The sequence below is a fragment of the Bombina bombina genome, chromosome 2, assembly GCF_027579735.1.
Source record: "Bombina bombina isolate aBomBom1 chromosome 2, aBomBom1.pri, whole genome shotgun sequence".
NCBI classification, from domain to species: Eukaryota; Metazoa; Chordata; class Amphibia; order Anura; family Bombinatoridae; genus Bombina; species Bombina bombina.
Window position 1 is genome coordinate 1,097,185,002 of NC_069500.1, and position 14,157 is coordinate 1,097,199,158.

The window sequence follows — 14,157 nt, forward strand, 5'->3', positions numbered from 1 at the left end:
GCGACAAGCATAAGGCTATCCTACAATCTAGATACGTTTATACTGTTAGGTAATATCGGGCAGACTTGCTGGGCCTATGGCTCTTATCTGCCGTCAATATGTATGTTTCTATGTCATCAAAAACCCAAATGACTACTTAAAGGTAAGGTAAAGTTAATCGATGTACTTTACGCCATCTTAAAATATATACAAATTTAGCCTAACTTTAATTCCAATTTTTTTTAAAATATTAGTACATAGCGATACATTTTTTAATTTACTTATACGCCGCTCCTATTGTTTCCTCTGCCCGACATGTTGTGCAATTTGATTGTACAAAATGGGAGGGTGGTGTGAGAGCTACCTGGATGGGTTACATGCTAACTGTCCCTGTTGGATTACCGTTTCCTCAAAAAAGTAATCTTAGTGGTAGGCCTCTAGGGATCATATTGAAGTCAATATATTCTTGTGTGTAACATAATTCAACTGAGTGTTTAATTTCCTTTAAGAGGGCATCTTCTAAGTTTTTACAGGTGGTGTGTAAATCTATCTGTGCAAGATTGGAGGTGATGTTTAAATTAGATTCACCCATGTGTATTTATGCTAAAATATTATCTCTAAAAGAAAAAAGTTCCATTTTAGAATAAACTGGTGATAGATATAAAGTATAAAGGAGAGCTACTCTAGAACACTTGAGGAATCTAGGTGAATCATACAAAATGGGAGGGTGCTGTGAGAGCTACCTGGATGGGTTAAATGCTAACTGTCCCTGTTGGATTACCGTTTCCTCAAAAAAGTAATCTTAGTGGTAGAAAAAACAAAATGTGCGGGACAAAAAGCGCTCCGTAGTTGGAGCTAACCAAAAATAAGGAAATATGTACTTACAATAAATTTCTATGTTATATATTTCATGAAAAAAGAAGAAAAGGAGAGTATAATTGGGTATGACAAAAAAATATATAAATATCAGGATCAGGTACACATCCTGTGACTCAGCAACATCCAGCCCTGGGTGCAAAATAGCACTCCAAAAAAGCTGTGATGTCACCAGGGCCACAGGCAGTTAACCCCAGTCCGGAATGGGTGCAAGAACCAAGGGAGATTACAAATAAAAAGTAATACAACACATAGAAACACCCAGCACTCACCAGCTAGCTCACAGCTAAGATAAAATCACAACTGGAAAGGTTAGTCACCGCATCTGGCCAAATGGGAAAGCTCAGGCACCACGTCAAGGTCCTTTCCATAGCCTGAGTCCCTAACACAGGCACACCATCATGCGAGCTCACAGAGCCAAACAAACTGAGAACAAAGAAGGGGTGCACAGGTGGCTGTAATCACCCATAGAAAATACAAAACATGGAAGGGAACTGCACTCCAAGACCGGATCAGGTACACATCCTGTGACTCAGCAACATCCAGCCCTGGGTGCTAAATAGCACTCCAAAAAAGCTGTGATGTCATCAGAGCCACAGTCAGTTAACCCCAGTCCGGAATGGGTGCAAGAACCAAGGGAGATTACAAATAAAAAGTAATACAACACATAGAAACACCCAGCACTCACCAGCTAGCTCACAGCTAAGATAAAATCACAACTGAAAAGGTTAGTCACCGCATCTGGCCAAATGGGAAAGCTCAGGCACCACGTCAAGGTCCTTGACGTGGTGCCTGAGCTTTCCCATTTGGCCAGATGCGGTGACTAACCTTTCCAGTTGTGATTTTATCTTAGCTGTGAGCTAGCTGGTGAGTGCTGGGTGTTTCTATGTGTTATATATATATATATATATATATATATATATATATACATATATATATATATATATATATATATATATATATATATATATATATATATATATATTATTTTATTAAAAAAAACAAATTTTAAAACATTTGAAATAGGAAAAATGATGCCGGCATCAATAAAATATATTAAAATATATACTATAAGAAATTACTGCAGAGACCGCATATAGCAAATGAAAAAAAAGTGGTGAAACAATACCGTAGGTAATAACATATGCATATTGGTTATATAGCAAAATGATTTCGTAGTAAATACAGCAAAAAAATCATAAAACGTTATTTATAAACAGATACTGAATGTTCATAAACAAATGCTGAATGTTCGCTATGATAAAAAGGTATTATCCCTTACGATGAGACATAAAGCAAGGTATTGACAAATTGAATGATAAATCGGTGTATATCTTCAGCTGTGCACAGCTTAAATAACTCACTGTTCGTGGTGGTATACTAGATATCCAGGTTACGTCGGGCGTCCTGAGAGGTAAGGTGGCGTCAGAACACGTGACCTGGTCGGCTTAATTTTATAGGTCTCTCACCGATTATGACTCCTTGTAAGAGAGAGACAAAGTATCTCCATGATTGAAGATTCAATAGGGATGAAGAGAAACTGTGTTTGCTCAGTTGTAGCAAAGTTGTAGCAAAGTGGTTTCCGTTGGATCCTTTAATGTCAAGCTGGATACAAAGCACACCAGGAATTATACATTTAGTTTGCTCAATAATGTGTAGAAGAAAACAAATGATGAACCTGAATTGTGCTGCAAAAGGTTACAAGTAAAAGGTATTAGAAGTAAATACAGGAATTATTCATATGCCCATATTCCAAATATTTTAGAAATGGGGATGAACCTGCAAGAACGAGTAAATATCCCGTTAGCTTGTGAATAGTAAGCAAATTTCTACGCGTTTCAGTAGACCCAGCTACCTTTATCCAGATGCTTACTGATACTAATATTTCCCATTATATAGGGAACAAAGAGGTGGCGAACGGTGTGATAGGTTGAATTTTTTTCTGTCCAATAGTACTAAAGTGGGAGTGTATTGCTAGATTACACCTGTGTGCAAGGGACTGCGTGCTTATTTGTGCATAATAGCTAAATACAAATATATAGTTTCATTTAAACTCATTTTTGCCTAAAAACAAAAAAAATGAATTATATTATTATGTAGTTACATGATCAATAAATGTTATACAAACTAATGCAACATTTTCATTTTACTGAGATTTACATAACATCGAAGGAAAAAACTAAAGCAATTTGCACTATAATTTTTTAAATGTACAGTTGATTGCCACTATATAGAAGATCCTCCAAAGTATGAGGGTTGGTTATGGAATTCATACATAGTTTTTTTGTCATATCAAATATATAAAGACCAGAAACATAGAGAGAAAACTTTGTTATATTTCTCTATGAATAAAAATATATCTAATGTATTAAGCTATAGATTAATATGATATATTATAGAGCATATAGAAACAAACAGGGGAGTCATTTATTATGAAAGGATATATATGTAAATTAATGTAATTTTATTTGATATATATATATATGTATCCTTATAGCTTTATTAAATTAGGGGATTCAGATCAAATGAGCTATTGAGCCCTTGTGGATATAGGGGTCTGAAACTAAAGATGAGTTTGAATGCAATTTGATTGACATTCTACCTCTATATTGGCATCCAATAATCGTTTTCCCCCCGGGGTGGTCAGCCTGAACATTGCAACGTCACAAGATCGCTATGCGCATGCGCTCAACGTCAGGAATGCAATTTCATGAGGGTGCTTGTTCATGAGACCCGCATGCTCTCTTTCAATTGCTAAACAAATAGGCTTGGAAGTTATCATATCTCAGTGATCACAGTCTATAGTATAGCAGTATAGTATTGAATGAAGAATGAACTTCATTGAATACTATGTATTGGCTCAAAGTAACGTATGCGCAGAAGAAAAATTTATGTGAACGCGCATTTAGCCAACTCAGAGAGCGGGTGGGACCCACTGAACAGTAAAAGACGGAAGTAGCTGCTTGGAGGAGTCGGGTAAGAAACGGCACGGACAATTAGAAATAAAAATTATCTAGAAATATAATAGAAACAAAAAAAAAAAAGTTAGCGACTAGTTTATTATAATAATGAAGAATGTTTATGTGTAATCGCAAAACGGAAAATTTACCTTCACTTTAATGGGTCATTATACCCAAATGTTGAAGCACTTGAAAGTGATGCAGCATAGCTGTAAAAAGCTGGCTAAAAAAATATCAGGTGAACATCTCTATGTAAAAAAGGAAGATATTTACCTCAAAATGTCCTACCTATGTATTCACACCCTACTGTAAAGAGGCTTTAAACCCAGGACTTCCAAGGGAGTATGCATCTAGCATGTGCAGGCACAGTTGTGTTATTTTCCTGCTCAGTTTATTGAAGTTTACTGTGAAATCTCATGAGAAAGTAAAGCAATGCAACACCTCAGCATTGCTGATGCTGATTGGGTATTGTTTTGGGTTGTTTTTTTAACGTGCAGCTTTCCACCAAAAACAAAATATCAAAATAAAGGTAAAATCGTTGGTAAACAATTTAGGACACTCCATCAGGTAAAATGGAAAAGTAAGAATAAACTAAAGGGGAAACAAATTTAGAGTACACTGCCCCTTTAATCATTACAGACCATATATAATTACTGATTAAAATTAAAAAATGACATTCACTATGTGTCTCAGACTCACTATTATTTATGTGTTTTTTTTAAAAAAAATCTTTGCATAGTCCTCTTTAGCTTCTGACCAGTACGTCCTGATATCTTCCTTAAGAAAGAAAAAAAGGTATTTGTTTGCTTCATCTTTATGAAAGTTCATGCAGTTTAATGGAACAGAGATTTTAATATTGCCAGCATGCTATACAAATGCATTTCCTGTGAGTACTTTCTAAATCCTCTTTCTTTAAATTGAGCTCTAAATAAAATCACTTGATGCGTTTTCCATTGAAAGTGCTGTGGTAAACAAAAGCTAGTTAGTGGCCATTTAATAGTATTTAAAAATGAAATGCTGGCTCTGTCTATTTCTCTGTATATTTTAAAATCGGCACCTATAAGCTGCAATTCTAAAGCAGCTGTTAATTTGAAATAACAAATGGCCTTTTTAAAAATTACTGTACAATGTGCCTCATTTTACGATAATGAATAGAAAAATAAAAAAAATTCTAAGAACCTCAATGGTGTACAGGAACCTTTTATTATGTACTATCATTTTGTTTTCCTTTGAGCGTAAGACCAAGCTAAGTCCTTAGGGAAAAAAATATTATAGATTTAGAAATTCAGGTAAAGTTGTTTTGACACTTAACTATCAATATTGTACAGGGGTCTCTAGAAAATAATGCATCGTAGGGGTCAGTAATCAAATGTAAATATGTGGTGTATTAAAAAGTTAATTTTATTTTCCTTTTATTAGCTACATTATATGATTTATTGGCCTCTATTTATCAAAGTCTGGCGGACCTGATCCAACAGTGTGGCTCAGGTCTGCCAGACCTCGCTGAATACGGAGACCTCGCTGAATACGCTCTCCGTATTCAGCATTGCACCAGCAGCTCACAAGAGCTGCTGGTGCAATGCCGCCCCCTGCAGACTCGCGGCCAATGGGCTGCCAGCATGGAGTGTCAATCAACCCGATCATACTCGATCGGGATGAATTGCGGCAATGTCTGTCCGCCTGCTCAGAGCAGGCGGACAGGTTATGGAGCAGCAGTCTTTGTGACCACTGCTTCATAACTGCTGTTTCTGGCGAGTCTGAAGACTCGCCAAAAACATGGGCCATCAAGCTCCTTACGGAGCTTGATAGAGAGGCCCCATTGTGTCAACACAGTTCTTATAATGGCTGTTCTTGGTTTCTTTATGGTCTTAAATGGCAACTATAGTGACAAGATAATCTTAAAGGGTCAGTTAGTTTATATTATTTTTTTTTATTTTTTTTGTCTGAATTAATAGTTTGTTCTTTAAAGATAGTGTTTTTGTAGAAAGCACATTTGTGAAAGTAACAAGATTTTTTTTTATATTTTCCTTTTGTATTTTTCTCCGGTAAGGTTTCCCCAAGCCATCCTTATGCCTACACCTTTTTTCTTATGTTGGTGGTGCAGTGGCGTCTGGTAAAGTTTTAAGTCGGTGGGACAGAATATTCTGCCATTTCCATAACCATAATGAATTGTTGTTTTTCATTTGTTAAATATAGAAATCAGACATTTATTTAGTTATTTATACACATTTGTTATAGAATTTAGCTAAAACATAGTTTACATCATATTAAAGATCCCATCATTATATTTACTCAGAAATAAATCACTGAATAAACTAAAACTCTCAAGAAGTTATCTGGGGATACACTGATCACTGACAATGTTTTCTGTTATTACTACTATTTACTAAGGTGACTCCATTTTGAGAAAAATATATGTAGTAGACATTTGTATAATACTATTAATAATAATATTAAAGGGACAGGAAACCCAAATTTTTACTTTCATGATTCAGATAGAGCATGCAATTTTTTAAGCAACTTTCTAATGTACCCCTATTATACTTTTTTGTTTTCTTGGTATCTTTATTTGAAAAGCAGGAATTTCAGCTTACTAGCCCGTCCATTTTTGGTTCAGCACCCTAGGTAGTGTTTGCTGATTGGTGGCAACATTTAGCCACCAATCAGCAAGCACTATCCAGGTGCTGAACCTAAAATATGCCAACTCCTAAGCATACATTCTTGCTGTTATAAGCAATTTGGCAGCAGTTTATTGTTACATGGAGTGCATCCTTTTTGGATGATTATATTTCCATATAAACACACATGCCCCATCTGGTAAAAGAAGGCACTCACTAGTCTTGTATAATAAAACTTCACGTTTATTTCATCCGTATAAAAATGACATAACGTTTCGGTCAAATGTCAAAAGATAGTCCACCAATGTGAACCTTAAACCAAGACCAGTGAGTGCCTTCTTTTACCGGATGGGACATTATATATATATATATATATATATATATATATACAGGTAGCCCTCAGTTTACGCCGGGGTTAGGTTCCAGAAGAAATGGTTGTAAATCAAAACCGTTGTAAACTGAAACCCAGTTTATAATGTAAGTCAATGGGAAGTGAGGGAGTTAGGTTCCAGGCCCCTCTCAAAATTGACATAAGTAACACCTAATACATTATTTTTAAAGCTTTGAAATGAAGACTTTAAATGCTAAACAGCATTATAAACCTAATAAAATAATCACACAACACAGAATATATAATTAAACTAAGTTAAATGAACAAAAACATTTGCTAAACAGCATTATAAACCTAATAAAATAATCACACAACACAGAATATATAATTAAACTAAGTTAAATTAACAAAAACATTTACTTAACAGCATTATAAACCTAATAAAATAATCACACAACACAGACTTCACTTGCATTTTTCTGCAAACAGTTCTTTCTATGCATTCAAATTTGGACTGATTTATAGACAGGAAGATCTTGTTCCTATGAAAGCTGCTCGATAGCTTATGTCTAGCTATACTAATTAATTCCAGCCTGTTTCTGTGCTTGGCTTTGCAAATCTTTGCTGCAACACAAGCGGACAGCTCCACCTACTGGCTATTTTAATCAATGCAATGCTTCTCAATGCTTTTCAATAGCAGTCACATGACTGAAAAAAAAGGTTGTTATTCTGAAACGGCGCAAATTGAACCGGCTTAAATTGAATATATATAAAAGTCCTTAGAAATAAGCAATCTCTGGTCTTTAGTCATCTGTGAAGCAAAATTATTTTTTTAAATAGTGGCGTTTAATAGGAGAGTGCACACACCTTTTTGGCTTATATATATATATATATCCAGGACCTGAGGTTTTTAGTGCGCCCCATAGAAGTCTATTAGGTGAGGGATTTAGACTGGCCGCACTATATAACCTATATAACCTCAAGATGTTAGCCTGCCATAGGCTTTTGCTCAAGAACCAACATTTTACTCTCAACTTGTAATATGGAAGTGAAAATGGAAGCACTATAAATTGTGCTCTAGCAGTGTCAAAGCACCATAGCACTAACATTTTATGCTTCACTCATAATCTAGGCCCGTGTCTGCAAATTATCGGCTGGGTAGTAACTCTAGATGTCATGTGCAAACCATATTCATAGCTCAGCCTGTAATTGGCCACATTTTTACTGAAAATTAGAAATATCTCAAGTTAAAATTGGATTAACTGCTAAATCATTTTATCAATTACCACTAGAAAATTGGAAAACAATATAAATATAATAATATAATTGCAGAGAATGGCATAAACCTGCACATGCTCCTGATCAACAAAGGTGTTGATTTAAAATAATAATAAAAAAACTCCTCTAGCCAGTCCCCAGCCCCACAAAATACAGAAACCAGCAGTCTTGGTGAAAATAGCTACAAGCACATTTATTAATAATAAAGGGATGTAACACACTAAATCCCACAGTGATTTGGAAGCTGCGTGTTCTATTGACAGGGGCAGCATGGAACATTGTGATGTTCCGTGAGTTTTATGTCGCTGATAAATAATAAATGAGCTATTAGAATGTTTAAAATACTGTGTTTTCATTGTTTTCTGTTTGCAAGGCCCCATGTAAACTGCAGCACCTATAGACAAAGCATTGTAAGCGTTGTGTTCCCTTAATTTTTTTCTAGTAATATGTATATCCCAAATCAGAGCACACGCAGTTGAAATGGTTTATATAGCCTGCTCTAACCAGTAGATTTGGCGCAGCTGCACAGTGGCCAGGAGGGGGCTTGCTTGTTCAGATACATTAGAGTACTTGTATATTTGTGCAAGCCAAAATATTGAAAACATTGTCATGAGGACACTACATATTATGACCAAATGCTGAATCTGCATTAAAAAACATATATCATCACCATATAGTGTGTATTAACAGGTCCTTCAAGCCCTATGATTTTCTACATCATTGATTAATTAAGGAATGAAAGGTGGAGAAGCTTTGGTCAAGGGTTAAATAGAATAATATAGGAACTGGTGAAGCAGTTAGTGAATCTTTTCCTCTCAATCTGCACCAAACATGACTAAGGTTCTCAGGTATCTAGTATCTATACAACAATACTAAACATTTAAATGCCAATTTGTATAAAAAGTGTCAGCTAAAGTTTAAAAGACATAACATTGCACATGGACTACTTTATTGGTTACCAGTAGCCAATGATAGTAATAGAAATATACCTGTTTTATATGTTTGGCAGTCCCCTTCTCTACCTGGAATTTAAGAGAAAAAATTGCCCAAAATACAGGAGAATCTTAAGCATTTTTTTATTTACCTATCAAAACGATATGTTTTTTTTACCATTACATAAATTATTGTAAAAGCTTCCCTGGGATATCCTTTGCTCGGAAATAGCAGACATGCATGGCTTTGCCATCGTTTTTTTGGTAATTAGAAAGCTGCTATTTGCAGTTGCACACCACACTTCTGAAATTCCTTGCAGTGAAGGGGTTAATAAGTCAGCTGGTAAGGGTAATAGTATTATAATTTAGGTATTACCCTCCAACCTGACGCCTCACTGATCTATCCCAAACAGCTCTCCCCCACCCACCCACATTACAGACCGTGTCACAGTCCGTAATGATCTGACAATCTGCCTTCATATGGTAATAGAAACATAGAAACATAGAAACATAGATATTGACGGCAGATAAGAGCCATAGGCCCAGCAAGTCTGCCCGACCTTACCTAACAGTATAAACTTATCTAGTTCGTAGGATAGCCCTATGCTTGTCCCATGCATTTTTAAAGTCCCCCACAGTGTTTGTTGCTACTACCTCTTGAGGAAGTTTATTCCATAAATAAATCACTCTTTCTGTAAAGAAGTGCTTCCTCAAATTACTCCTGAATCTACTACCCTTTAGCTTGAGCTCATGACCCCTTGTTCTGTAATGGAGAACCGATCATGCTCCGTTACCATATGAAGGCAGATGCTGGAAGCTCACAAGCAGCATGTATTGTTTGTCACTTGAAAACCAAGACTGCTTGGACTTCTAGCATATCATATGTAGATCTACTTTATGTGGTTTTCCTGGGCTATGTACCGCATGACGTAGATCTGCATCCAAATGGCGAAAGAGGTTGAGATACTGCTCTGTAGGAGTTACATGTAGCCACCGGGGAAATATGGGAAATATGAGGCTGTAAATACACAGATGCGTGTGTTGCTCACAGCCAAGGGGGTAAAATTACTGCCCAGTTGTGAAAAATAAAGTGATTTAAGAGTAGGGCCTAATGTAGATCTTTGGAGAGGCTTTTTTTGGAGGACAGTTGATAATCTTAAACATGGCCGTAATACTCTATTTCTTCAGATTGCATAAATGCTACCATAAACATTTCATTAGCAGCACATCATATTTCCATTTACAATTAAGGTTTTCATAGAGGAATGCATGTTTGATCAAGGGTCAGCAATGTCATCTGTATATATATATATATATATATATATATATATATATATATATATATATATATATATATATATATATATATATGTGTGTGTGTGTGTGTGTGTGTGTTTATAGTTAGAGAGATAGATAATGCAAATTTATAAAACAAGTTCAATACTTTCCAAATTTAATAATAAAGTACTTATGGAGAGAAAATGCTATGATATATGTATATGTAATACAAATCCAATGCGAGTAAGCAGTACTTGAATAAAGTGTTTCATAAATATGAACCCTTACTTATAAAAAAAAAGTATTAACCCTTGCTAATAAACAAAATGTATTAACCCTTGCTGATAAACAAAATGCATGAATGTAATTCAGACATAACATTCAATAAAAAGACTCTTACAACTTTAAATAATTTAGTTTTAGAAAAATAAAAGTTCCTTTACCACACATGAAACTGATAAAGGAGTCTAAAAATGATCCATAAAGCAATTCAGGTCAATAAACTCTTTATTTATCATTGTACATAGACCTAGGATTTGACTTAGTTTAAGACCAGTTTGTAGTCATAGTCACTAGAAATGTGGTTGATTTCCATGGAATAAAACGTAGATCTTGATTGGCGCTACAAAAATAGCCTTGGTGTGTGGTATTTTCTGGTTTGGCAAATATCACACATTGTAGCAAAAATGTTTATCGTTTAAAAAGATAGATAATCCCTTTATTATTACCTATTCCACAGTTTTGCACAGCCAACATGGTTGTATTAATTTACTTTTTACCTATGTGATTAGCTTGTATCTAAGCCTCTTTTGACATCCCCCTTATCACATGGCTATTTATTTATTATCTATTAACTTGCATTTTAGCCAATTAATGCAGTGTCATACACATCTCTACGGGAGAGAGCACAATGTTATCTATATGGCCAACATGAATTAGCAGTCTCTTGTTGTGAAAGCTAATAAAAATGCATGTGATTAGAGGCTGGCTGTAGTGGCTTAGAAACAGGCAGACATTTAGAGGTTTAAATGTTAGAAAGTATATTAATAAAAACAATGTTGGTTGTGCAAAGCTGGGGAATGGGTAGTAAAGGCATATCTATCTTTTTAAACAATAACAATTTTGGTGTAGACTGTCCCTTTGTAAAGTATTTAATATACAAATATTACTGAGAAGTACTATAAAGAAGGAACGTATTGCTGATGCAAAAGCAGTGTTTGAATCCCTGTGCACAGGGCATATGTAGATATGCACCATACCGATACCATAATAGCTTTTATAAAAAATAATCTGCTAATTCATAGATATTGCAAAAATGCTTCTATTCAAAATTGAAATGTACTCATGATTGTTATGTCTCTTTAAATCATCGTAGTGCATAGAAAGTTCCCCTCCCATTTTTTCATGAAGTACATGATTTTACCTGAATTTCAAACAATGTTTGCTAACTTTATTTTCTAGATGGGAAAGTAAATGAAAAGAACGACACGTTTGAGCTTTTGTAACAGAGTACTGGTTTTGTTTGATGTGCTTTCCCCCTCTTGCTCACCACAATGAAAGCCTACGATCTGACAGCATAAAGAATTCTTGGCAGTTGTATTCCCCTGATGCCTTTCTGAAATAAAGCTGTTCAATCTCTGTAATACCTGAGACTGAATCGAAACAAAATCTGCAGGCTGAGGGTTTAGCAGCTAATAATTGCACAGTTCACATGGGTCATTTACAGATCACACAGCTAAGCTAAGCATCTCTCAATCACAAGGAAGGAAATGAAAATAAGTTGTCATTGGCTGTACTGCTTTATCATTATACACTCTTTGTATAAGTTATTCCTTTTAAGGTTTTAGATCCCTCAAACTGACAGGGAACTAATGATAATATGTAGAGCCTAACTGCTCATGGTCTATAGCTGTTATTGATAACCTTTCTTTAGTTAAAGGGACATACAAATGTAAGTGGGCATGGTTAAACATTGTCACAATGAATAGCTTACTTGTTAGAAAAGTTTTCCCTTCCACTGAAAGTAAAGGCTATAGGGCCGATTTATCAAGCCCCGTATGGAACTTGATGCCCCTGTTAACACTGCTCCATAACTTGTCCTGCCTGCTCTGAGGCCGTGGACAGAAATCAACCCGATTGAATTCGATCAGGTTGTTAGACCCCTCTGCTAGCGGCCGATTGGCAGAGAATTTGCAGGGGGCAGCATTGCACCAGAAGTTCACAAGAAATGCTGTTGCAATGATAAATTCCGACAGTGTATGCTGTCGGCATTTATCGATGTGCAGCGGACATGAAACTCTTCATCGTATCATGTCCGCCCGCACTATGATTAATCTACCCCTATAGATGTGAAATCCACAGGAGTTGGCATTAGGTGTAATGGAAATGACAGTGGTCAGCTATAAAATTGTTCATGTGGACACATATCATTGTCTTCATTTTAAACAGAGGATGGCATCATTTTATAATGGGTAAGCTATGCACATTGGTATTAAAAAACATCAACTGTTTCTGTGCAGATTTAACTTGTTTTTCTCAGACATATCATATAAAGCACTGTGATGTGATCAAATACCTGATAAAAGGGTTATTAAAATCTATTTTTGATTTATTCATCAGAATTTGTTCTCATTATTACAAACAAATGTTCTAAAAGTAATTAAAACTTGAAAAGCCTCTTGAGTGCTGTCTATCTTTTTCTCCTTTTCAGTAGACCGTTAGCAACAGATATAAATTAGCTCCTATACACATCAACCAATCACTGTGCAGGATGTCAGGGTTCTGCAATGCCTGTCTGGAGAAATTAATAATCAAAGTGCTTAATTAATATTTTATGGGAGTAAAAGTTTAAGTTTTATTGATATTTAAAGGGACATTGAAGTGGAAAAATGGCACTCTTATTCATCTTATTTATAAAAGCATTTAATTTTGTCCACTATTAACTGTGCAACTCAATGCATATGACCCCTGCAAACAGGATAAACACATAAAAACCCACTCCAGAACTGAAGAGAACTGTTGATCTCGAGCAGTTGCACAAATTAGAGCATATAATTTTTCCATTTTTAAAAGTTTTCAGTGAAAAATAAAAAACAAAAAAGAAACCAAGGGCTCTAAATATTAATTTTATCCGAGCATAAAGGAGACATGAACTGTTAGCTAAACTAACACAAATTCTTCCTGTTTTTATTTTGGTACAGGTTACTGTAGAAGAAGTAATGACCACTACAGCCTATCTAGATTTGTTTCTAAGAAGCGTTTCAGAACCAATTCTTCTTAAGATATTTCTTCGCTTTATTCTTGTGTACCAGCATGAGAATGTGCATATCCTGGATACCCTTGTCAGCCGTATCAATACTCCATTTCGGGTAGGCTAAAATTCAATTTTTTCATGTTGCCTATGAAACCAAATTAAATAATTGATAATATCTCAAATGTCCTACTGTAATGTCAAAATGTATTGTTTTATGCTTTTTTTGTTTACCCTTCAATATTATTTTTAGACCTCACAATGCCAAGTCTTCCTTGTCAGGTAATCTGGGTATATTTGAATAATTGCTGTGCTTATTCTTTCACTCTTGATCATGCCCAGCAAGTGCTTCTGCTTTGTGTGAATCACACACTGGGCATGTGAAGGAACAAAGCTCAAGCACTGCATTTTACTTGCCTGTAGCCAGCTTTTTATAACAATGTATATTAAAATTAGATAACTGTCCTATTCATCATTCATTCAGCCTTTCCAAAGTCTTTAGAATGAATATTAATATTTGAATATGAGATATAACATTCAAAGCCTGCATTCAAATTTTGAAATACTCTATGAGAATCAGCATTTGAATATCACTATCTAGACCAGTGATTTTTAACCTTTTTTTTGCCGTGGCACACTTTTTTACATGAAAAAA

At 35.2% G+C, this 14,157-nt stretch overlaps 1 protein-coding gene across 2 annotated transcripts in view; it reads left to right on the plus strand.

Annotated features, from left to right (window-relative positions):
- The window catches only part of FHIP1A (FHF complex subunit HOOK interacting protein 1A), a 477,992-nt gene that overhangs the window by 336,249 nt on the left and 127,586 nt on the right, over positions 1 to 14,157 (plus strand). For both annotated transcript variants that reach the window (XM_053703737.1, XM_053703738.1), the window contains exon 6: positions 13,453 to 13,620. In XM_053703737.1, the coding sequence (XP_053559712.1) occupies positions 13,453 to 13,620 (168 nt within the window). The remainder of the gene's footprint in view (positions 1 to 13,452; positions 13,621 to 14,157) is intronic.